General features: G+C 36.7%; 1 protein-coding gene across 1 annotated transcript in view; it reads left to right on the top strand.

Moving 5' to 3' along the window:
- Positions 1-21,940, top strand: part of LOC127436958 (high mobility group protein HMGI-C-like) — a 45,121-nt gene extending 23,181 nt beyond the window's left edge. Inside the window, exons 4-5 of the mRNA XM_051691505.1 lie at positions 13,200-13,232; positions 17,985-21,940. Of these exons, the coding sequence (XP_051547465.1) occupies positions 13,200-13,232; positions 17,985-18,023 (72 nt within the window). The 3' untranslated portion in view covers positions 18,024-21,940. The remainder of the gene's footprint in view (positions 1-13,199; positions 13,233-17,984) is intronic.
- The last annotated feature ends 2,640 nt before the right edge of the window (positions 21,941-24,580 follow it).

Genomic DNA, 24,580 nt, shown 5'->3' with positions numbered 1-24,580 from the left:
TTAGGCCAATTAGTTTAAACTGCTGCTGTGTTGGCAGGCGACATAATAAACACTTAACTAATAAACCATAACGGCAGCATACGTAGCAGTGCTGATGTATGAATAAATAAGAAAAGTAATAGAGAAAAAGTGCGTGGAAGACCATAAGCTTTTGTCTTTGGAAGAACAGGAAAAGGAATGTGACATACATTATTAATGGCGATATGTCTATGACACAAGACCTTTATCATGCATGGCAATGCAGGCGAAGTGATGCACAGAGAGGGCTGCAAGCATGCATTTTTTTCATCAGTATCTTTCTCCTGTCACTTGCAGGACATGTTCACAAAAACTTGTATGTTACAGTGACTATTTTATATGCCCCAGATCAGAAGCAAAACATACCCAGACTCAAAACTGTTAGAAAGCATGACTTATTATGAAACGTTACAAGGCTCAGCACCTCTGCACTCACTTTTGTTGTTAATTAACGCTGTGGTTGTGGTTTGCAAATGCATATTGCTGTATGTAAATATTTAGACTTGAGTATCAAGTTTATTCTTCATCTATTTTTGCTTTTTTACATATTTATCTTTATTCCGTTGCAGTATCTGTGGGCCTATGAAGGCCAGGAAGTCATTTGTTCTAGGTGTCACAGGTTACTATAACCTAAAACATATACATTGATCTTAAACTCTTCAGCACAGTTCCAGTGTCCACACTCACCTGTACCATCTGATGTTTGGATGCAACCACAAACATGTCAAATATCTACAAACCCATACATTAAGTTTTAACAAATTTATGGAAAAACTTTAAACAATTTTTTTTATTTTGTTGCATTAATCAAGTTGGAAGGTTTGGAAAAAGTGAAACTGTAAAGCATCCCATTGGACTTACTGAAGTATTGATGCAATTCCAAATAATAAAGACCCCAGTCAAGATTAGAAGAACTAGAAGAAAGTTATGTGGAACTGAAGTAAAACCTGAATTACTGTGCCGGCCCCCACCCCTCTTCCTACTCTTCCTCTCTCCTTTGAGAAACTCTGGGAACTGATTTCACTTCAAACAGCAGAGGCTCCTAAACAGACCAGATCCAATTTGTCTGCGCTTTCTTTTACTCCAGAACACCCCCCTTCCAAAAAAAAAAACTCCTAACAAAAGGTTGCTTGTCCTGCCAGGAATTTTCCACATTCCTTGCTCTGGCAGACATTTTTCTCTTCTACAAAGGGCCCTTCGGCAAATTACCCCTAATCGCAGGCTCTGATAGGTGGCATTCATAGCACTGTTTGGTTGGGGAGGGTGGCTGATTTGAAGCCTGAAAAGAGATGTGTGTGAGGGGATGGAGAGAGTTGGGTTTGGAAGGACTTTTGGACCTGGAGTCTTTTTAGAATTGGCCAAACTGGTGGAGGCATTCCAATGGAGATCACAAAGCCAGTGCTGTAGCCCTGTACCCTAGAGATGTCTGGCTTGTTTTCCCCACTTCCACCTCTAGTTTTTCAGAACATGTGGCCTTTATTCATGGGAGCGGTGGGGGTGGAGAGGGGTGCAGTTACTGGGTGGCTCCTCTGTGTGGTCTGCCTCTAGTAAGGGAGTCCTTGGATAAGTTTACCTCATCAAATCAAGCAAAGTGTTTTTTTATGTTTCCTGTCTTTGTGGAATTCTTGTCAGCAGCCCTAAGAAGACTATGTTCAAGTAAAGTTTTTTCACAAACGCAAAACATATGTTAGCTTTGTTCTGTCGCTCTAGACTTTCACGTATTTCGCCAGCAAGCCAGGTAAAACGAATTTGGCTTGTGGGCAAGAAGGTCTCATAGTCTGTGCTATGTCAGAAAGCCATGTCCACACTAATACATTTTCACTTGAAAGCACATTTTATTACTTCATTTATGCCTCTCCTCCACGCTAGAATGCCATCTTCTTCCACTGAAAACGGAGCATTTTGAAAATGCTCTCCTTAACCACATACTTTGGAAAATGATGACATTAGGAAAATGAAAATGGAGGTTTTAAACTTACACGTATTAATGTGGACATGGCCTCAATAATGATGCAAATTTGGATGTTCAAATGCAGTATTCCTTTTCAGCATTGAGGCATCAGTAGACCCAGATGTATTATGCAGATCTTTTCAAATATGCTGATATTGAGGCAAGAATGGATTTAAATGTTGCCAAAATTTGTTAAACAGTGCTGAGAATTCTTAGTGTATTGGTAGCTGAAAGCATTATCAAATTAGCCAAAAGATTGGGCGGATTTATAGAATTTAGAGTTTTGCGAAACAATTCTACAGGCACAGATTTCTTGTTGGTCTATGCATCAACAGCTGTAAGAATTAGAGGTTGACCGATAGTGGATTATTCAGAAACGATAACTAAGGTGGTGGGAAAGGCCGATAACCGATTAATCAGCCGATAGTTTTTAAAAATCTTAGTCTTTCCTTACTATGACAGGTGCAGATATAGAAGCAGACATTTTTGTCAATGATAAATGATTAAGATACAGCAAATCCCCACGAGGTGTCAGTAACTGTTTTTGTTTCACTTCTAGAGGCCGCTGTCATACTGGAGAACCAAGTTGTTCAAACTGTAGAATCCTCCAGCACCGACCACAGAGGAACATGGAAGAATTTAAAAAAACTATCAGCATAGATCTATGCCGATAACCGATAGTTCCAAAAAGTAACTATCGGCACCAGTTAATCAGTAAAAGCGATATATCGGTCTACCTCTAGAATGACTTCAGTGGACTTTTGTGCAGTTTCTTTTAAGAGGAAGAAGGGGGTTCCACAGTTTTTGTAAATGACTCTAGCAGCAGGGATTGGTTTTGGTAGTACATGCCAGGTTCTGAGGGCTTGAGTCTTTCACTAGTTGTGTAGCAGCTTGGCATTGCTCTGCCCCAGCACGTTGTGTTCTGGAGCTGCTGAGACTTGCAGCTGCACGCTCCCAGCTTTTTACCCCAGGTACCTGTGCCAGAGGCTGACTTACAACCATTACATAATCTCTTTGTGTAACTGGTCCAAAGACCTTTTCTCATTTTTTAAGACTGAAAGATCTGATATAGAATTACAAAAAAGGACTCCAAAACTGTGTCTACCAAAAATCAAGAGATTTTAAAGAACCTCCCTCCATTCAAAGCTGCGAGACACACCATGGTAGCCAGAAAACATGATTCTACAACAGTATGCATCACCTTTTGCCAAGAATATGGGCTCAAACATTCTATGAAATCCAAGAACATTGAGCGATTGCATGTGTATTTAATGGCCACAATCTAGCTTTTCAGATGGATGTTTGACAGACCCGTGGCAGTGTTTGAAATTTGGATATTGTCCCTCTGCTTTTTGGTGGAATTGATTTGGAATGTTGCTCTGGCTGACTTGCTGTTACTATCAATGTTGAGCAGTTGGAATGATAGCAAGAAGAGAGGGCTTTGCCATGTTTTTTCTAGCTGTTGGACCCAGGGACATAAGACTAGGCTCTTAAGCTAAGGAATCATGTGGGTTTTCTGGCCCGTAATGCAACACCTACACAACTTTCTCCTGGAATAAGGTCAAGCCTGTCTCATCATTTTTAAAGAAACATGCTGACTGATTGTGTAGTCAGGGTAAACACATCTTAAAAAGAGACTGCCAGTCGACACTGGATTTAATTGGATGTAGAAGAGGAAGATGTTGCTTATCTTGTTATTTGAACTCTTTAATAAGAAGAAATGTCAAGGGAAGTGTGTTAAGTTGTCCTTAGAAAGTAATATGTAACACTATTAGATGTGCAAAACTAAATATATTTTTTTTAAATGACTAGTCGGTTGCCTAAATGACTAGTCAACTAATCAACCTTAACAAAGGCTTGCATTATAAGGCTGGTGTTGGGTTCACCTGACTCCAATCGAATGCTTTTTTTGGGGAGTGTTTACATATGATGCATTCTTGCAATTAAAACAGCTAGACAGAGCACAACAGGATGGAACAGAACACAGGCGTCCAGAGAATTTTTTTACCTAACACGATTAAAATGCAACGATGGTGATGGTGCAACTTCCAGTCCTGCTACAATGGGTATCATATGGTTAAAGTAATTAAATAATATCTGTGTTAGTACATGTTATTACATGTTACTACATATAACACTAGCTGACACTCCGAACTGTACCACAACAACAGTTTTGGCAGGAAATAAATTGCATATTGAATGTCATAGCTTGCTAAAATCACACAAAATTCACCCCAGAACAAAATCAAAGTTTTTACAATCAGTGGCTTCCTAAACACATTCAAGGAGGAAAAACAGAAAAAAGAAAATCAGTATCAATGCTTTGGTGTCTGAGGGCTAAAGATGAATTTTAAAACGCAACTTTTCTGTGGAAAACAAACGAGGTTTACTGTGTAGACTATTTATGAGAAAAAATCTAGACCCTACTACCTATTTTAGGGAAAGTCCAGAAGGCTTGGAAAGAATTAGAGATGTTACATTCTTTTCTTTCCCTCTTTGCCATTGTTTTTTATTTTGGAGATACTGTTCATTGATGTTCCTGAACATGGTGGGTGTCTCCGTTTTCCTCCCAGCAGTTGTTTCAAGGCATGCGTAACACTGTTGGCTGAAAACTAATTCACAGTAGTACTTGTTTCCAATGTTGCGGGTTGCGGCAAGCAATGAACTCTGTGACTAGTTGGCAGTGTAGTGTTAAGAGTTTGGAAATTTACCCTAACTGGTATATTACTCTTATGCAATACCTTAGTCTGTCGCCACAGTGAGAATAGTAAAGGTTTAGTGCTTATAAAATGTTTCTTGAAAGAGCCTTATCCTTTATTTTTTTTTAGTTTATGGTTCAAACATCTGAGTCCACTTGTGAAAATGCCTCTGTTACTTTTTTGAATTATAAATTATATTATCAGCATAACAATTTGAGTAAGAAGGTGAGTTGTAAAATTAACATGCATTTTTCATATTTGTTATGCACTCATGCTGGCATGAAGAGAAGAAACCTGACCTTTTGTTCAAAGGAGTTAATATGGTCAATATCACAAACCTATTTGATCAGTGACCTAGAAATAGAGCAGAATCTTAAATATTTCATTTTGTCATCAAATTAATTGTATATATTTATTCATTCATTCATTTATTTATTTATTTTTCAAATAAATCTTTTTTCATTTCCAGGTTTAAATTAGTTTTTAAATCCAGTATTTTCAATGTGGACCACAGACTTTTAAACCCCACTGTATGTGCATTACTCTAACCAGCCAATTTATCAGGGATATTACAAATATGGTGCTCAAACTGACCTGTATATCCATGTTAATGGTTTTAATTGCTGTAGAACAATTCTGGTCATTGTCAATCAGCCCAGCCTCAAAGTAGGCTCACTTTTTTGTGCCACATGATGAATGTGACTCATGGCTTGCAATAATATTTGAGCAGTTGCTCTGTTCACATGTTGGCATAAAACTTTAATGGCCTTAAGAACCTCTCAGAGTGCTGTTTCTGTTCACATATAAACACAAGCCTTTACATTGGAAGTTCACCTACTGAAAGGCAAGGTTGTTAAAACCTAACTGTGCAAATAGCTTGGCATTCCTGATTTTTACCACCTACATATTTGTGCATGAAATCTAATTTAAAACATATATATGTAAAAATTAGTTGTGACCTGTTGGTTTCAAACTAGTTTGGAAAGCCATACTACAGTGTTGATAGTGTGAAATTATAGATGAAGTTGTGTGAATAAACCATTTATTTGTTTAGAGATATAACTGTTCTTTAGGATCTCCCTCATTATGAACCTCTATCTTCTTAAATTAAATGGGTGGCTCTCGATTAGGCATTAGGTATGGTTGTAAAACAACATTTTGACTGTGTGTGCCAGTTCATGTGTGTCCTTTTAAATAAGGTGCAAAGGCCACCGATCACATCAACATTTAAATAAATTAACTCACATACTCAATCATAGCACAATTTCCTCACACAGTAATTGGCTTTTGTCTCACGCCAGTTAGTTCCCCTTTGGTCACCAAGCGTGACTTCCTCCATTAAATCCAGATCCCATCACCAATAAATTAAGAGTACAGAGCTGTTAGATGGAGAAACATTTACATTTAATCATTTAGCAAATGCTTTTATCCAAAGTGACTTAGGAAATTAGGAAAAACTCAAGCAATTTATCATTAAGGAGCCGACAATATTAGGAGTGGCACTCTACCAAATTTAAATGTACACTGCCACAGCATAAGTGTAATTGCAGAATAGAAGAGAGGAGATAATATTATTTTTTCTTGTAACAACTTTTATTTATAGCTATGGATTAGTTAATTGTTTACAGAAGAGGTGCCAAATTAAAAATGAACAATAATGAAGATGTAACTTTATGGCTTTTTTGTGTGTTTAATGAGTGTATTTCCTTAAAAAGGAATTTTGCAGTTCAGACACTATCTGTAATTAGAACATCTGGATATCCGGTCCCTGATGGCTAAATGTATCACCAAATGATTACCCCAAATTTGCCACTGGGACAGGAATAGTGTCTGAGATATTTTTCCATGTGTCATCTGATACATCTAAAGTAGTCATACCCATTATATCAACTGCAGTGTCACTTGCCAACACAACTGTGCTCAGATTGGGAGTTCAGCTTAGCTCACAGTAAATCCAGAAGTTATGGAGAGCAGTTCACACTAGCGCTAGCCGATAAATCAAATATGAACAGAATATTCAATTTTTTTATGATTTTGCTGGTTATAGAAAAAGTAAGCAATATTGTGAATATCAGAGTGACGTTAATGTGTTTATTGTATAATTAAGTTTCCTAAAGATGGTTTCATTAGACTAATTCCTCAATCTCTCCCTGTCTTGCGACTTTTGAGAGTGTCAGTACAGATGTTTAAATAGTGTCTCTGATTAAAACTTAAACAAAAAGCCCTTAAGAGTTGATATGTTTTTTGATTGATTTACGTGAATTGGTTCTTTCTGTCCATTTCAGTGAATCTGATTAAAAACTGTTATTCAAAAAATTATTTGCATCATTACTCAAACATATTCACAGACCCTGCGTGGCATTTTTCCTGTATTGAAAGTATTGAAGTAGTTTTAGTAAAACATTGAACAACAGATGTAGATAAGTATTGATGTTTACTATGTATTGTTTTATTGGTGCATATAAATTAAATTAATTGAAATTGATGTATTCATCCATGTGTTCAGTAAAAAAAAAAACATGCCTTGATTATTTATAATTTATTTTATATTTAAAATTTACTTTGGGCATATATATGTGTGTGTGTGTGTGTGCGCGCGCGTGCGTGCGTGCGTATGTATATATATACACACTGCATCTAAGGTTTCTACTATTCTTCCCCTTGTGTTTTTGGGAACACACTTCTGCTTCTACCAGTGCAGCCCATACGCAGAGCACAAGGGGGACACAGGGGCACCAGGGTCATTCAGCTCTCCTCTAGCCCTCATTTCAGCAGAGCTTGCTGAAGTGATTTGGTGTGTCAGCTACTAACGACTTCAAAGAGTGAGCTCAATCTTGTGAAAGACAATGCTGTGAGTTCACCTTTGGTGTTGAGGGGCAGAAGAGCAAGAAGGGATGGCATTTCTGATAAGCCTGTGTGCATTAGGGGGCCAAGTTCAGTGCCATTAAGAAAATGGTGCTTTCTACAGACAGTATTTTTCCTCCAGCAATGATAAGGAAAGAGAATGGTTTTCCCAAGTTAAATTTCTTGTCTTCTCCAAATGGATGAATGTTAAACAAGAAATTAAGTTTCCTTTCTCAGTCTACAATAGTAAGGGCTAGTGGTTTGTTTCCAAATTAGCATATCATGCCATTCAGAGGGGCCAAAGTGAAGGTGTTAGATCACCTACAGGGATTCATAGGCAGTTAGCCTTCCAAATAATCCTCAGTTTAGGTCAACACAAAAGGGAAGAGAGGGATGATGGCTTGTCAGTCACGGAAACTTCATGCTTAAAACCAATAGCAATAGGGACCAAACAGATAATGTTGAGAGAAATGTATTGCGTAGGTAAAACCTAAATATGATGTGATAAAGCATCAAGCAAGAATGTTAATGGCTTTTTTTGTCCAAACCAGCAATGGCTGCAACAAATAATGTGAAGAAAGACATTTTGGTGGTCACTTATTTGTTATTTATTTTACTGGGTAGTCCCGTCCATGGCTATGTCATTAGTCCAAAATTCTGCTCCACACATATCACTTTTTCATTATCGATTATGTGGATTTCTCAGTGCAGATAGATGACCGTACTCAGGGCAGAGAACCGTGATGGTGGAACGACTTTAATGATGTGGTGACTTAAGATTGTTCTCTTGCTTAGTCAGTCCATTTTTATCCTGATTTCGCAGCACCACAGTGGAAAAGGAAACCGTAACCATATCAATGAACCTGGATTGGTACAGGATGGCATGGTTTCCATTCGAGAATCGTTAGGCACAATAGTGGTTTTGTCACTTCAGAGCAACATTTCGCTTTCAGTGACGACAGAGAAATTATTTGATGCTGGAAACTTGCTCTGTTGGTGCGAGAGAGTATAAAGAACCACTTTTGTTAGCAGAAACCGAAAATGTAATTTAATTCAGTGCTTGCTAATAACAGGACTGTTGTTCCATTAGAATTGCAGAGATGACAATATTCAAACATGCAATGGGAAAGTTGCTTCCTACTGTAATACAAAATAACATTTTTATCCATATAGTCCTTCACCCAAACTCAAAAAAGCAGTCATATCATATCCAAAATCCTAACCTTAAAAAATAATCGAAGGACTGCAGACATGTTAGTTACAACCTAACATATTTGATTGGTTCATCTTCCTTTAATAGTAGTGAATGGGATATGTAATTGTTGCTGAATCTGAGGGTAACATGCTAAGCGTCTACAGCATCACCTTTTTCCATAGTTCAATTTGTATGTATTTTGTACTTTTGCTATTATCATTAGAATGGGATGTAACAGACTACAATTTTGGTATTAAGGATGATCTGTTAATCATGAAGTGCACATGGCACTATCTTGTATTTCATGTGTTTGCAAATAGGTGCAACCAGGAAGGTGTTGGAATTACACTCCTCCTCATGTGTATTGCTGTCTGTGGTTATCCAGGGTATATTTGTGTTCCATCCATTCCGTTTTGGAATGTGTGCATCATTTTCCCAATTTGCCTTTATCGCCAGTTACATTCTTCGCCTGCTTCCATCTGGTGTTGACATTTACTGTGTTACAGCCTAATAGCATTCCAAGCGGAGCTGGCACAAAACACACCAGCTGCTCCCAACAATCCCAAGTGGTGTGTGTGTGTGTGTGTGTGTGTGTGTGTGTACTGGCTTTGGTTCCAAACACTGGGGACTCTCAGGGTTTTTTTTTTTTTTTTTTTTGCCTGGCTCTCAGAACAGCGGAGGACTCCTCAGCTGTCAAGCTCCGGTCTTAGAACCACTTCCTGTGGGGTGGCAGTGCTTAGTGTTTGTGATGTAATGCAAGTAGGGCACAATTTGGGCTTTGTACACTCTCCTCTTGCACTGCTGTGTTCACTTCTATATGTGCACATCTGGTCGTGTTGTGAGTGATCTTTAAAATGAACTACAGGTCAAATTTGTCAAGACAAACTTCGATTTTGGCTTTAAAATGACAGTTTACAGGACAGACAGATAGATAGATAGATAGTCATCATTTTTATTTGTATAGCGCTTTTCACAACACACATCGTTTTACAGAAAATCATGCATTAACAGAAAATGAAAACTGTAATATCTATAAAGTCTTAGAGTGATCATTGTGTAGTTTGATTAAATAAGATTGTAAATTGTGTATAAAAATTAATTATTAAATAATATACTAATATATATATATATATATATATATATATATATATATATATATATATATATATATATATATATATATATATATATATGTATATATACAGTATATATAATAATTGTATTTAGAACCCCAGTGAGCAAGCCGAAGGTGACTGTGGCAAGGAACACAAAACTCCATAAGATGTTGGTTAATGGAGAAAAAAAAAAAACCTTGGGAGAAACCAGGCTCACTGTGGGGGCCAGTTCCCCTATGGCTAACCAGCATGAATATAATGCCAATATTATTTATTTGTGTGCAGTGCAGGTCATGGTTTAAAATGAGTAAACTAAGTCAGTGTTAAGGGCCAGTGTTTAAAAAAAGATTTTGTATGAACTGTAAGATTAATGACTAATGTCTTTGAAGTTCAGCCTGGATTAACTGCAGAAGTTCACATAGATGCATTGTCATTTGTTAATTGGTTGATGAAGGTTTTTGTTGGCAAATAATTGAAAGTCTGTGTATTCCATGTTAAGAATGTAGTCCATCATTAGACCAAGGTGATGCAGGCAGAGATCAGTTAGGTGCATCACAGTTCAACCAGCAGGTCATTTCGGTGACAGGGAAACAAATAGAACAATATTAGCATAGATGCCATGCAATTTTTTGCAGAGTTATAGAGGATGATAAATGTTTCTTAAACTAAAGCAGCCTATTTGTGAATTTATGGATAAATTAGGTGTATGCCTGGCTAAATAGATGAGTATTTAGTCTAGACTTAAACTGAGTGAGTGTGTCTGCGTCCCGAACAGTGTTAGGGAGACTATTCCATAATTTAGGAGCCAAATAGGAAAATGATCTACCTCCTTTTGTGGATTTTGATATTCTAGGAACTTTTAACAGGCCAGAATTTTGCAATCATAATGAACGTGATGGAATATAGCGTGGTAGAAGGTCACTTAAGTACTGCGGAGCTAGACCATTCAAAGCTTTGTACGTAGTTAACAACATTTTAAAATTAATATGAAATTGAACAGGTAGCCAATGTAACGATGATAAAATGGGGCTAATATGATCATATTTCTTGATTCTAGTCAGCACTCTGGCTGCTGCATTTTGAACCTATTGAAGTTTATTTATTGAACTCGCTGGACATCCTCCCAGTAATGCATTACAATAATCTAGTCTTGAGGTCATGAACGCATGAATTCGTTTTTCGGCATCAGCAACAGAGAGCATGTGTCATAACTTAGCAATATTTCTGAGGTGAAAGAATGTTGTTCTACAAACATTGGAAATTGGATTTTCAAATTACAGATTGGTATCAAATATAACACCCAAGTTCTTCACTGTAGAAGACGATGTAACAGTACATCCATCGATAGTCAAATTATATTTTAGTAGCTTATTTTAGAGGTTTTTGGTCCAATAATTAGTACCTCTGTTTTGTTGGAATTGAGTAGAAGGTCATTTTTGGCCATCCAATCTTTGATTTCATTGATACACTGTTATTTGGAGAATTGTGACATTTTGTCAGGTTTCGTAGAAATATAAAGTTATCATCAGCATAACAGTGGAAACTTATTCCACGATTCCTGATAATATCTCCCGGGGGAAGCATATATAAGGAGAAAAGCAGAGGCCCTAAAACTGATCCCTGTGGCACTCCATACTTTTGTTTGATTTGACAATTCCACGTTTACACTTACAAAGTGGTAGCGGTCTGCTAAATAGAACTTAAACCATGCTAATACAAGTCAACAAATGCCAACATAATTCTCAAGCCTATTCAAGAGAATGTCGTGATCTATGGCGTAAAAGTCAGCACTAAGATCTAAAAGCACTAGAAGATAAATGCTGCCGTGATCAGATGATAAGAGCAAGTCATTTGTAACTCTGATAAGTGCAGTCTCTGTACTGTGATGGGGCCTAAATCCTGACTGAAATTGTTCATATATACTATTTCTCTGTAGAAATGAACACAGTTGGGAGGACACTACCTTTTAGTATTTTCGACATAAATGGGAGATTTGAAATCGGTCTATAATTAGCCAGTTTTCCTGGATCAAGCTGTGGCTTCTTAATAAGCAGTTTGATAACTGCCATTTTAAAGTTTCTTGGGACATGTCCTAAGGATAGCGAGGAGTTAATAATATTAAGAAAAGGTTCTGAGATTACAGGAAATATTTCTTAAGAGCTTAGTTGGTGTTGGATCTAACATACATGTTGTGGCTTTTGATGTTTTGATACATTTTGTTAGCTCTTCTTCAAGTACAGCCCCTCTCTACTTAAATGGGGAAAGACCAAAATCTCCAAAACGGTTGGTCAAGATAACAATCACAGAATAAATTTCAAATCAGTAAAATCTAACAACAATGGAATCTTAAATTAAGCTTCTTTAGCTCAGATCAGGCTGGTACAGCTAATGCGTATGCGTATTTTCGAGTTGACTGGCGATATCTGTACCTAAAAGTTGATTGGCTCTTTTACATGTGAGGCTTTGTGAGATTTCCTCTTATACATACTGGGTGTTCCAATTTCTCTTATTCATTTTAATACCTGTGGTCTGTCTCTGCTAAACTGTCTCTTATAATTTTCCTGTAATGGATAATCAAAAATCTATACCCTAGATTTTTGATTATCCATTACAGGAAAATTATAAGTCCAATCATTTAAAAAAGTTATAGCGACCCATGTCAGAATAGTTTGAAGGTATATACCAAGTTTGAATGTAGCTTAACAGCTCTAGGATGAGTTACCATTGGAAATTTTGGTCTTTGTTTAAGGACTCTTATAAAAAACCCTAACCAAGTTTAAAAAAAAAAAAAACAGTATGTTCACTTTTTTAAGCCATCATAATAAGAACCTTGAGTACAAGTATGTCTCTATCAATCAGTGGCTGAATAAAATGTACTTTTAGTCAAATTACAATATCAACAAACAAAGCCTTTCTATGATCCCAAATCAAAATCTGCAGAATCTACAATGTGATAAGATGTATATGTTGGTCAGAAAAGGAGTTTTAATGCTTTAATAAGATGCACTAAAAGTTTAGTCCCTAAAAACTATCTTCAGTGCTTTAAATTAATATGGTAAAAAAATTACTAAGCATTTATTCATTTTAATCATTGGTCAATTCTATTCTGTTGACATTGATTACGATCTGGTGTGTTTACCCATTGATTGTAATAAGCTGCTTTCTCTTGTAAAAAAAATGCTTGCTTTGGCAATTTAAGGTGTGCCGCCCGATTCCTTTTTGTTTCTGATTTATTCATTTTAACGCTCCCATTTACAATGTACTGTGTATATTTTGCAGTGCAAATATATTTCTGTGAATGGAATGTTCTGCCAGTATGGCAACTATTAGTTTGTTGCATTTAGAAAGTCATGATTGTTTCCCTTTTTGTCTTTCAGCCACAGCAAGTGGTTCAGGAAAAGCCCGCTCAGGTATGTAAAATGAAATCTTGTACCATACATGGTTAATGAAACAGGTGGACATGCTCACAGATATGACACAGTATTCTCAGTATTTGCCTTATACTATTTTTAATCAGTAGATATCTGCCCAGTGCAGTTGGCTCTGGGCTGTCACATTCTTAATGACTCATATGTACTGCAGAATAGTTAACTGCCAATCAAGATGTGTGTCCTGCCGCTCTGCTTTCGAGCATTCCATGATTTAATGTGGCAGCTCAAGCATTTTACAATTATGCTTTTGGCAGATACTTTTATCCAAACTCAGAGCATACGAAAAAAAAAATTCAATCTGTTTTTGAGATCTACGCATTTCATTTGTATGACAAACTTTTGCCACTTTATCCATGTTTCACCACTTTTGAACCCCTGTCGACCCTAACTGCTATGCAATGGCTCAGACTCAACACACACTTGTTTGAGCCATAATACATGTACAATCAGTCAAGAGAGGACATGAGAAGCCTTGTGTTTGAGAGAAAAATAGACTGATGATTGTGTGAACGTATGAGAGGGAGGACATTTACTGTTTTGGTATTAAAGTCTTTAGGATTCCAAAGTAAGTGAAAGGATGGCATGATTCTGACTTGATGAGAGACCTGTGTGCTCAATCATTAAGGCTAATGTAAATCCTGCAGCACTATGTGTGGAATCCCAGCCTTCTTCAGTTTCATCCCCTCACAGATGGATATGCAATCTAAGCAGACAGGATTAGTTTTGAAGGGTTGCCCCTTTTTTTCTCTTGTCAAAATTCCTTCCTTCTAACAATGGAGTTGGTTCCAAAGTCTCTGTGCACGGTGCTGCTTCAGTGTGCTCATGAGAAAAAGACCAAAGTCTGCTTTCTATATGTTGGTTAGAGTAAACCATGTGAAAGTTTGACGATGCAAAAATACAAAATATTCATAAAACAAATTTTCACACCAAAACTACTTTTTACACCACCAAATTTTTGTCATTCTCTAAATTAAAACTCCAGTCTGAATAAAACAAGTATGGTATTTCCGAATTGGTGTGAAGTTTAATTCTTTCATTTTAAAATAATTAATGTGAACTGGTGTTAAACTATATTCCATTTCACAATATGCTGGAATACATGACTATACTATAAAAAGTGAAAACATGCAGCTGTTACCTTAAAAAACGTTTCTACCTGGTCTGACCCTTAGTTACATTCGTTGGTGTCCTAACGTAATCAGGTTCATTTGGTCATATTGAGTCATATTTTTGTCTTGAACAAAACGAGTAACAGGGATTCACTGAAAAATGTCTACCTTGGAACACGTGGAGAATTTTTGTAGAATGTTGACACACTCCGTACAGTGAGAGTAAATGGTGTCTGAGACCGTCGGTCACTAACATTCTGTCTAACATCTTCTTTTGTGTTCCATGGAAGAGAAAGGTTTGGAAAAACAAAGCTAAATAAAGGACATTTTTAATTTTGGGGTGAACTATTCTTTTAATTTAGATGTTATCAGATGACCCACATTTTTAGGGGCCTGACAAAACGTTTTTAAAGTGTATGGACATATAATCATGAGGTTTTCCTTGGGTGTAGGTGTCTTTATTTGTATGAAAAGACTGTAATAGTAAGAAAAGACCCAAATGGCTAAGCTACAATTCCCACCTCCCCCACACCAACTTCCACACATTTAACAGGAATCTGCTTGCCCCCACTTGTTCGCTGGTGCGGACCAGTTTACAGTGTGAATGCATAACTGCAGCCTGATTTGTTGCTATGTGGGAATGCAAAGGCTCTGATGGCTTTGAGCCACACTGGAAGCTACAGAACATAAAAACACTGTACACACACACACACATTCACTGCCCAGGTAGCTAAGTGGACAAAGATAGTTCCTCTGACCCACAAGGCAAAACTTGATCATTATCCTCTTTTGTAATAATTATGTAGTGTGTATGTAGTTGTGTAATTATAAGACATTCTAACACTGATTACAGTCGCTTGTAATGACTTTCATTTTCATTAAAACAAATGTTTATATAGGTAGGTCTTCCCTTTGTCATAAAATAGAGAGCAATTTTGTTGTGTATTTTGCTGTTGAATTGTTTCCAAAGCATGGAATCCATTGCATTAAGTGATCAATAGAATGTCAGCCTTTTTTAATTGCATAAAGGAAAGTGTGTCCACTTGGTTTTACTCCACACAGCACTACATTGTAATTGATTTTAGTGCCACCTCTAGTTACCAATACCAACTTCTTTCATTTCAAAATACAGAAGGGAATGGGAGAATTCAGTCTCATAACTGGTCATAATTACTCGTACGAGTTGACTCCCACAAAAATGTGTCACTTTAACTACCATAGAAAACAGTAATTTCTATTGCATAAATAAGAACAGAATGTGTAACCAGATTTATTTAAAGAAATGTCAATGAAAAAAGTGTTGGGCTTGCATTAATGTTATGCCTGTATTGTATCGATTCCAAATTTTGTTTGTTATTTGCCTGGTCCGTAGGGGAATAAAAGTCATACCTTTTCGTACGAGCCAAGTCATATAATATCTTACGATTTCACCATCTCGTACAAATAATAATATCATAATACATAAACCTGTGAGCTCACATGAATTAAACTGTAATTAATGAATGCACAAAGTCTACATACTGTATATATAATATCACCTATATTTAGACTAATTATTTGCATTACTTGATGGAAGAACTCTTATAATGTTAATAAATAGAATTAGTTATTTAACTAATTCATGAAATATAATAATACCCTTTACTAGTGGTAATATTATTGTACAGCACAGCCTCTTTTGTTCTATTGCTTAATTATATATTAAATTAAATAATAGCAAATTGTGAGCAAATTATTAAAAATGATTGTAGAATCCTTAAGAAAAAAAAACAAAATGTCCTTGTTTTCCAAAATTCTAGTGCTGAAAATGAAAAAACTAAAGAATTTAAGCACTAAAGAGTTTGGAATGGAGCTGGTATTTTCTGGTCTGTGTGGCATGAGTGATGGGGTATATATCCCAGTATGATTAAAGAGTTTTTTCACCTTCCTTCAACCCCTCCTTCTCCGTTCTTTCACTCGCCCATGTCACACATGGTAGCGCTTAGCTGGTCCTTCACAGCTGAAGTGTCTGCCGCACTAATGAATGGAGTTTGGCTCATATAATGCAGACAGGCTTTTGCAACGGCCCTTTCCCCTGAATGGGAGCAACACAGCGACTTGGGAAAGGAAGAGGGTTATAAATTATGTCAGTTAGCTTCCCCAAATAAAATGAAGCCATGTGGAAAATTAAATCCATTTCATTCTGAAAACTTCCCAAAGTTAAGCATCTCTGCTTAGTCCCCCCATTCACCACTTTCCTCCATCTCAATACTGGTCATCTCGGCAGCAGCTGTGGGACGTTCACTGTCTGAGCGCATAAAAAAGAACATTGTAACCACAGAGAAAGCATAAAACATTGACTATTGTTTACTTGACACGCTATCTAAAAATGCAACGGCCAGTGTGTGAGATGCTGAAACATGGTTTTACAGAAACATGTTCCTATACCTACATTTTTGCAAAATTTGTACATGGCCTGTTGTACGTATCACATCACTTTCCTGGTGAAATGAACACTACTACAACAACAACGACTTTTATCCCCTTTCACACAAATCACGAGTAAAAGGGCAGATTATCAGTTCATAAACACTTTTCACCCTGTTCCTCACACAATGCTATCTTATGACATCAAAAACGTTTACTATAGTGTAACTCATTCATTTTTAAGCTTGTTCGAATGTGATCAAATTGTACTGTAGCTCACTCGATAGAGCGTTGCACTTCCACACCACTCCCAAAGAACACGAGAGTCAATTGACATGAAAGTGTCATAGAAGCACCACAAAATTGTGTAGTTGCTTCAGTAATAGCGTTTTCATGTCACATTTGCCCTTATGAAACTATCAGTTAGGTTTAACGTTTAAGATTGGGAGGTAGGTTCCATAGTGCATTAACCTTAACCTTGTTTGAAAGAAAATTTAACGGTGCACTCAGTAATTTTTTCCTCATTTAAAAAGATTTACTTCTAAAGAAATGAATAGTTATTTAAAAAATAAATAAATAAATAAATAAAAATCATAACCACAACCAGTCATATCAGTAACCTTATAAAAGCTTTTTAATTTTACATGGAGCAGGGGCACCTCATGGGGGCTGCCATTTTAGAATCACATGACTAGCTGAATACTACTTGCTTAATCTCAGTAACTGCCCTGTTATTGGACACTTTCATTAATGGATTAAACTAATCCTGGTTTACTGTGCAATGTAAATTTCTGCAATGGCACTGGTAACTGAAAACTACTGTGTTTGAATGATGCAGCATCCGGGCCATTATGTGTCAGTGTAAGCTATACTTCAACATACTTCAAAAATTTACTGAGTGCACCTTTAACTTTAAGCGCCACTCAGTGGACATTTATAATCGGAACTGGCGCAATATGTGTTAATAGCTACATAATATCATTTTGCAAAAAGGTCGCCACAGTCACATAATTTCCATGAGGTCAGTCTGGTTAAAAGATGTCAGCCGGATGAATGTGATCTTATGTACAAGTGCTCAGCTGATTTCTCTGCTGTGAACTCGAACAGTCAAAATGACAAAAATGCACATTCTGAATACACACAGCCATGTTTCTGTCTTTTTGTGGTGAATAGATCCTGATTTCTGTGTGTTTTGTCTGCCCACTGTGCTTTTTAGGAAAAAGAAGAGGAGGAGGCAGAGCCAGAGGAGGACTAAGCAACCACAGGATTTTACCTCTACCTCATCCAGCTGTCAGCTCTCTCCAAGGGAAAAGACTGCCTTGACCACTTATTATTGACTTCCCACTTTTGTTTGATCGGTTTTTTTTTTTTATAATTTTTTTTTTCCCTCATTCGTTTGTTTTGGTTTTATTTGTTTGTGATAAACACACACAACATCTCAGAGCTTAAACCTAAAAACGACGTAAATGCAAACAAACATCTTGCAGATGATGATTGGAGCCACCTTGCTGTTCCCACTTAAGTGTTCAAAACTGCTGTAAGCGCACAGAGTATGTGCAGGGGTTAAATACACAATATGTGCTGCAGCGGTTTCCTTGCAATACACTCTCGTTGACTAATTTTCCAGGCTTCATTGGTAAAGAAGAAAATTAATTGGTCCGTTTTTGTCATTGAAGTAGTCACAACATGAGATGCCTCCTGTATTTTGGTGGAGCTTTAAATGGACACACCCATTCTGTCATACACAAACAAACACACTTGAACACCCTCTCCACAGCACCGTGCCACCAAAGATTTATTTTCCCTTTTGTTTTAGAACATTTTAGTTTATAAAAGAGCTGACTGGCTAAGGTTTGCGGTTTACCTCAAAAATGTCCTAGTGATTTCATAATAAGCTCAAATTCAATGAAATATTCAAACTGGTGTGAAATGCTGCTGCATAACCTTTAAAAATGTTCTTAAGATATTTTAAAGTAATATTCCATGTTCAATACAAATGAAGCTTCATGGACAGCATTTGTGGTATAATGTTGATTACCACAAAAAAAATATCTATATATATTTTGACTTGTCCCTCCTTTTCTTTAAAAAAAGAAAATCTGGGTTACAGTGAAGCACTTACAATCTAAGTAAATGGGGCCAGTCTGGAAATGTTAAAATACTCACTCTTTCAAAAGTGTATACATGATGAAAACAATATCTGTTAACATAATTTTAGTGTGATAAAATCACTTACTAACCTTTTCTGTGTAAAGTTATAGCCAATTTTACAACTTTGTTGCCATGACGACGTAACACTCAACCCTTAAATGACTAAAAGCGATTATTTAAACAACTTTACAGCTCAAATAATGCAGGTTTTAACAGAAGAATTTATGTAAATGCTTTTATAAAATTATAATCTTCACATTTCTGCCTCTAAACCTAGCTTCTTTTAAAGAGGGAGAAGTCAAAATAATGTTTGGTGGTAATCAACATTATGCTGTAAATGCTGTCGATTGAGCTTAACTTGTTTTAAACCTGGAATATGACTAAGAATGTTAATCTGTCAGAAATTGTTGCTTGCGATGCATTAGTAATTTCATCAAAATGACAGTGATCTTTAAAAGATCTGCCTTATTTGGGTATTAAATTGCGGTCAGACCCACTACCCTGTTAGTTAACTGATTGTGAGTGTAATTTTTGTAAGAAGGTAAGAGTTTATCAAAGACGTTTAATTCCTTGGAGGCAAATTTGAACCTAAAATTTGATTACGCATTCTTTTATTGTTGGCGCAAACATAAATGGCATATGGTCAGTAATTTCCAGCATTACTACAGAACAATGACGCAGCCTTCTACTGTACATATCTCGCACACATATGTACATAATTGTTTTCATTTTTTTGTATGGCATAGCTTTAAGAACATAATATCCAAGCTCAACTAGAGGGAAATGTATCAACTCAGATTGCTTCAAGACCTAAACCTCAAAAACCACAGGAACAAAACCACACGATACCTCATTACTTACAAAAATACCTGAACAGCAGTGACGGCGTTATGTCAGAAGACACGAAAGATGTTCAGTCGTATGCCAGCACTGTCACCAATGCAATATCTCCTCTCCATTTCAAAGCTACCTCTGATTTCTTCAACCAGCAAATCAGTTTGAGAAATGCACGCTGCTATACAGTTCTCATTACAAAGCAGGGGATGGCAGTGAGTGCCAACATTGAAAATGAACCTTGTTAAAATGTTGTCGTAACTTGGCATGAGGGCGCAGCAATGCTCTGCAAAATGTTTTTTGTGAGTGTCGTGCAGGAAATAACTGAAATCTGAGGTCTGTTTGTAGTCATATGTAGAACTAATCATGCAGCTAAGGGAAAAAAAGTACTGTTCTTGTTAATTTTTTTTTTTTTTTTTTTCACATTAGCATCTGACATTTGTAACAAGACACTCTTGTCTCTACAACTGGGATGTCTGTTTTACATTTTTAACTTGAATATATATATTTTGTACTGATTTACTCAATGGTTTCTAAGGATCAAGTGCTTGTACAACACTAAATGACATAGTTGCGAATGGATTTTTCTTTTCTTACGTATTTTTTTTCTCCACTATTGCTCTGAGTTTATAGTTTTCGTTTTCTCTATGTACTATTCAGATATGTACCTCAAAAAATTTATAAAAATTGACATAATCAGCTGACAAATACCTACCTCCAGTCTTGAAAAAATTTAACGATTTTTGATGTCTTAGTATCAATTCAGGTACTGAAAATTACATTCGGACTGCACAAGATCCTGTTTTACAAATGTTTTAAATTTGAATCTTGGTCATCTTGATTCAACTGGGGGAGAAGACAGATAAGAAAAACATAAAACACATCACATGAAACAAAAAGAAATAAACTTGAAACTTTCAGGTTTAAAAAACATATATATATACATTTGTGCTCAAAAGTTTGCATACCCTTGGAGAATTGGTAATATATGTACCATTTTTAAAGAAAACATGAGTGAGCAGGTAAAACACATTTCTTTTATTTCTTATGGGATTCATATTCAGCTGTAGGTTATAACAGAATGGCACAATCATAAAACAAAACATGGCAACAAAGAAAAAAATGAAATGACCCCTGTTCAAAAGTCTGCATACCCTTAGTTCTTAATACAGTGTATTGCCCCCTTTAGCATCAATGACAGCGTGTAGTCTTTTGTAATAGTTGTCTATGAGGCCACAAATTCTTGCAGGTGGTATAGCTGCCCATTCGTCTTTGCAAAATGCCTCCAGGTCATGCAAAGTCTTTGGTCGTCTTGCATGAACTGCACGCTTGAGATCTTTCCAGAGTGGCTCGATGATATTAAGGTCAGGAGACTATGATAGCCACTCCAGAACCTTCACCTTTTTCTGGTTTAACCACTGGAGGGTCAACTTGGCCTTGTGCTTAGGGTCATTGTCGTGCTGGAAAGTCCAAGAGCGTCCCATGCGCAGCTTTCGTGCAGAAGAATGCAAATTGTCTGCCAGTATTTTCTGATAACATGCTGCATTCATCTTGCCATCAAGTTTCACAAGATTCCCCGTGCCTTTAGAGCTCACACACCCCCAAAACATCAGTGAGCCTCCAACATGCTTCACAGTGGGGATGGTATTCTTTTCACTATAGGCCTTGTTGACCCCTCTCCAAACATAGCGCTTATGGTTGTGACCATAAAGCTCTATTTTGGTCTCGTCACTCCAAATTACAGTGTGCCAGAATCTGTGTGGCGTGTCAAGGTGTTGTTGGGCATATTGTAACCGGGCTTTTTTGTGGCATTGGTGCAGTAAAGGCTTCTTTCTGGAAACTCAACCATGCAGCTCATTTTTGTTCAGGTATCGTCATATTGTGCTCCTTGAAACAACCACATCGTCTTTTTCCAGAGCAGCCTGTATTTCTGCTGAGGTTACCTGTGGGTTTTTCTTTGTATCCCAAACAATTCTTCTGGCAGTTGTGGCTGAAGTCTTTCTTGGTCTACCTGACCTTGGCTTGGTATCAAGAGATCCCCAAATTTTCCACTTCTTAATAAGTGATTGAACAGTACTGACTGGCATTTCCAAGGCTTTGGATATGTTTTTATATCCTTTTCCATCTTTATAAAGTTCCATTACCTTGTTACGCAGGTCTTTTGACAGTTCCTTTCTGCTCCCCATGGCTCAGTGTCTAGCCTGCTCAGTGCATCCACATGAGAGCTAACAAACTCATTGACTATTTATACACAGACTCTAATTGCAATTTAAAAAGCCACAGGTGTGAGAAATTAACCTTTAATTGCCATTTAAACCTGTGTGTGTCACCTTGTGTGTCTGTAACAAGGCCAAACATTCAAGGGTATGTAAACTTTTGATCAGGGCCATTTGGGTGATTTCTGTTTTCAATATGATTTAAAAAGGAGCCAAACAACTATGTGATAATAAATGGCTTCATATGATCACTATCCTTAAATAAAAGACAGTGTTTTTTGCATGATCAGTCATATTTTAAAAAATCAAAGTCAAAATGTCACAATTTCTGCCAGGGTATGCAAAATTTTGAGCACAACTGTACACTGGCGGCCAAAAGTTTGGAATAATGTACAGATTTTGCTGTTTTTGAAGGAAATTGGTACTTTAATTCACCAAAGTGGCATTCAGCTGATCACAAAGTATAGTCAGGACATTACTGATGTGAAAAACAGCACCATCACTATTTCAAAAAAGTCATTTTTGATCAAATCTAGACAGGCCCCATTTCCAGCAGCCATCACTCCAACACCTTATCCTTGAGTAATCATGCTAAATTGCTAATTTGGAAGAGAAAATCCCTTGCCATTATATCAAACACAGTTGAAAGCTATTTGGTTCATTAAATGAAGCTTAACATTGTTTTTGTGTTTGTTTTTGAGTTGCCACAGTATGCAATAGACTGGCATGTTTTAAGGTCAATATTAGGTCAAAAATAGCAAAAAAGAAACCGCTTTCTCTAGAAACTTGTCAGTCAATCATTGTTTTGAGGAATGAAGGCTATACAATGCTTGAAATTGCCAAAAAACTGAAGATTTCATACAAAGGTGTACACTACAGTCTTCAAAGACAAAGGACAACTGGCTCTAATAAGGACAATAAGAGATGTGGAAGGCCAGATGTAGAACTAAACAAGAGGATAAGTACATCAGATTCTCTAGTTTGTGAAATAGATGCCTCACATGTCCTCAGCTGACAGCTTCATTGAATTCTACCCGCTCAACACCAGTTTCATGTACAACAGTAAAGAGAAGACACCGGTGCAGGCCTTATGGGAAGAATTGCAAAGAAAAAGCCACTTTTGAAACAGAAAAACAAAAAGAAAAGGTTAGAGTGGGCAAAGAATCACAGACAATGGACAACAGATAATTGGAAAAGAGTGTTATGGATCTTAACCCCATTGAGATTTTGTGGGATCAGCTAGACTGTAAGGTGCGTGAGAAGTGCCCGATAAGACAGCCACATCTATGGCAAGTGCTACAGGAAGCGTGGGGTGAAATGTCACCTGAGTATCTGGACAAGCTGACAGCTAGAATGCCAAGAATCTGCAAAGCTGTCATTGCTGCACGTGGAGGATTTTTTGATGAGAACTTTTTACGGTTTAAGAAGTTCTGAACATTTTTTTAAATTGTAATAGTAATTTTTCACATTATTAATGTCCTGACTATACATTGTGATCAGTTGAATGCTACTTTGGTGAATAAAAGTACCAATTTCTTTACATAAGAGCAAAATCTGTACATTATTCCAAACTTTTGGCTGCCAGTGTATGTTTTCGGATTTTGTATACTGCATATATGAATACGTTTTAAAGAAATTAGTAGATATTGAGATATACTTGATTAGCTTTTTTTTTTTTTTTGTGTACTTTACACAAATGTGATTTTCTTTTCTTGTTATATGGTTCAAACAGATGTATATGTAATGCTTATGTAGTATAAAATACACCTTTTTCAGCCTGTCACCATGAAAACCTTAAGAAATATTAACATGGTAATCTCAACTGGGCCTGAGGTAGAGCCTCAGAGTAAGCTAAAGGAACTGTTGGCATGCCTCTTGAACTTACAATGGCATGTAATGACCGTCTTTATATGCGGCAGCTTGGCTTTTGCCACAAACCACCATTAAACGGTGCTCAAACACTGTAATGCTACTACCTATATGGTTACAGTTCTTGTAAAAGTGTCATGTCAGTGCCTCAGCTTTGCCTTTTGACAACCTCGAAACCATCCAGTGAGTTTGAGATCATTTGGTCTGAATTCTGGTGATGGTTATGATTGTAGGCGGAAAGCTGATTCTAGGTCAGTGTAAAATGGCAACTTTCACACAAAGCACCCTTCATTGTTTTGCAAAAAAAGGGGAATCTATGATGATGCCCACAACTGACATTTATGTGTCCCTGAGATAAGGAAAACCCTTTCTGAACCTTATCATTGTGTTCATATACTCCCTATGTTGGTTTGATTGTGTATCTACAGGAGCCACTGTTCATGTGCTTTCAACTCTGGGTGTCTTAATGAAGATGAAGTTGTATTTTCACGACAACATGTTCTAGAACAATCAAATACACTTTTCTACCTCTGAGAGGGCCTCCTGTTACCTCATTTTTCAAACTTGCTATCTGCTTAAATTCAGGTGCCTGAGTCCAGAGAGAACATCATATAGTTTTAAATTTATATATATATATATATATATATATATATATATATATATATATATATATATAAATATATATTCATAGTTTATTTTTGTGTGTATGGGGGGATTTTTATAAGGCTGTACCTCTCTGCCT

This window comes from Myxocyprinus asiaticus, chromosome 47 (genome assembly GCF_019703515.2).
Source record: "Myxocyprinus asiaticus isolate MX2 ecotype Aquarium Trade chromosome 47, UBuf_Myxa_2, whole genome shotgun sequence".
Taxonomy (NCBI): domain Eukaryota; kingdom Metazoa; phylum Chordata; class Actinopteri; order Cypriniformes; family Catostomidae; genus Myxocyprinus; species Myxocyprinus asiaticus.
Note: the sequence above shows the minus strand (reverse complement) of the source record. Positions and strands in the feature narration are given on the sequence as shown.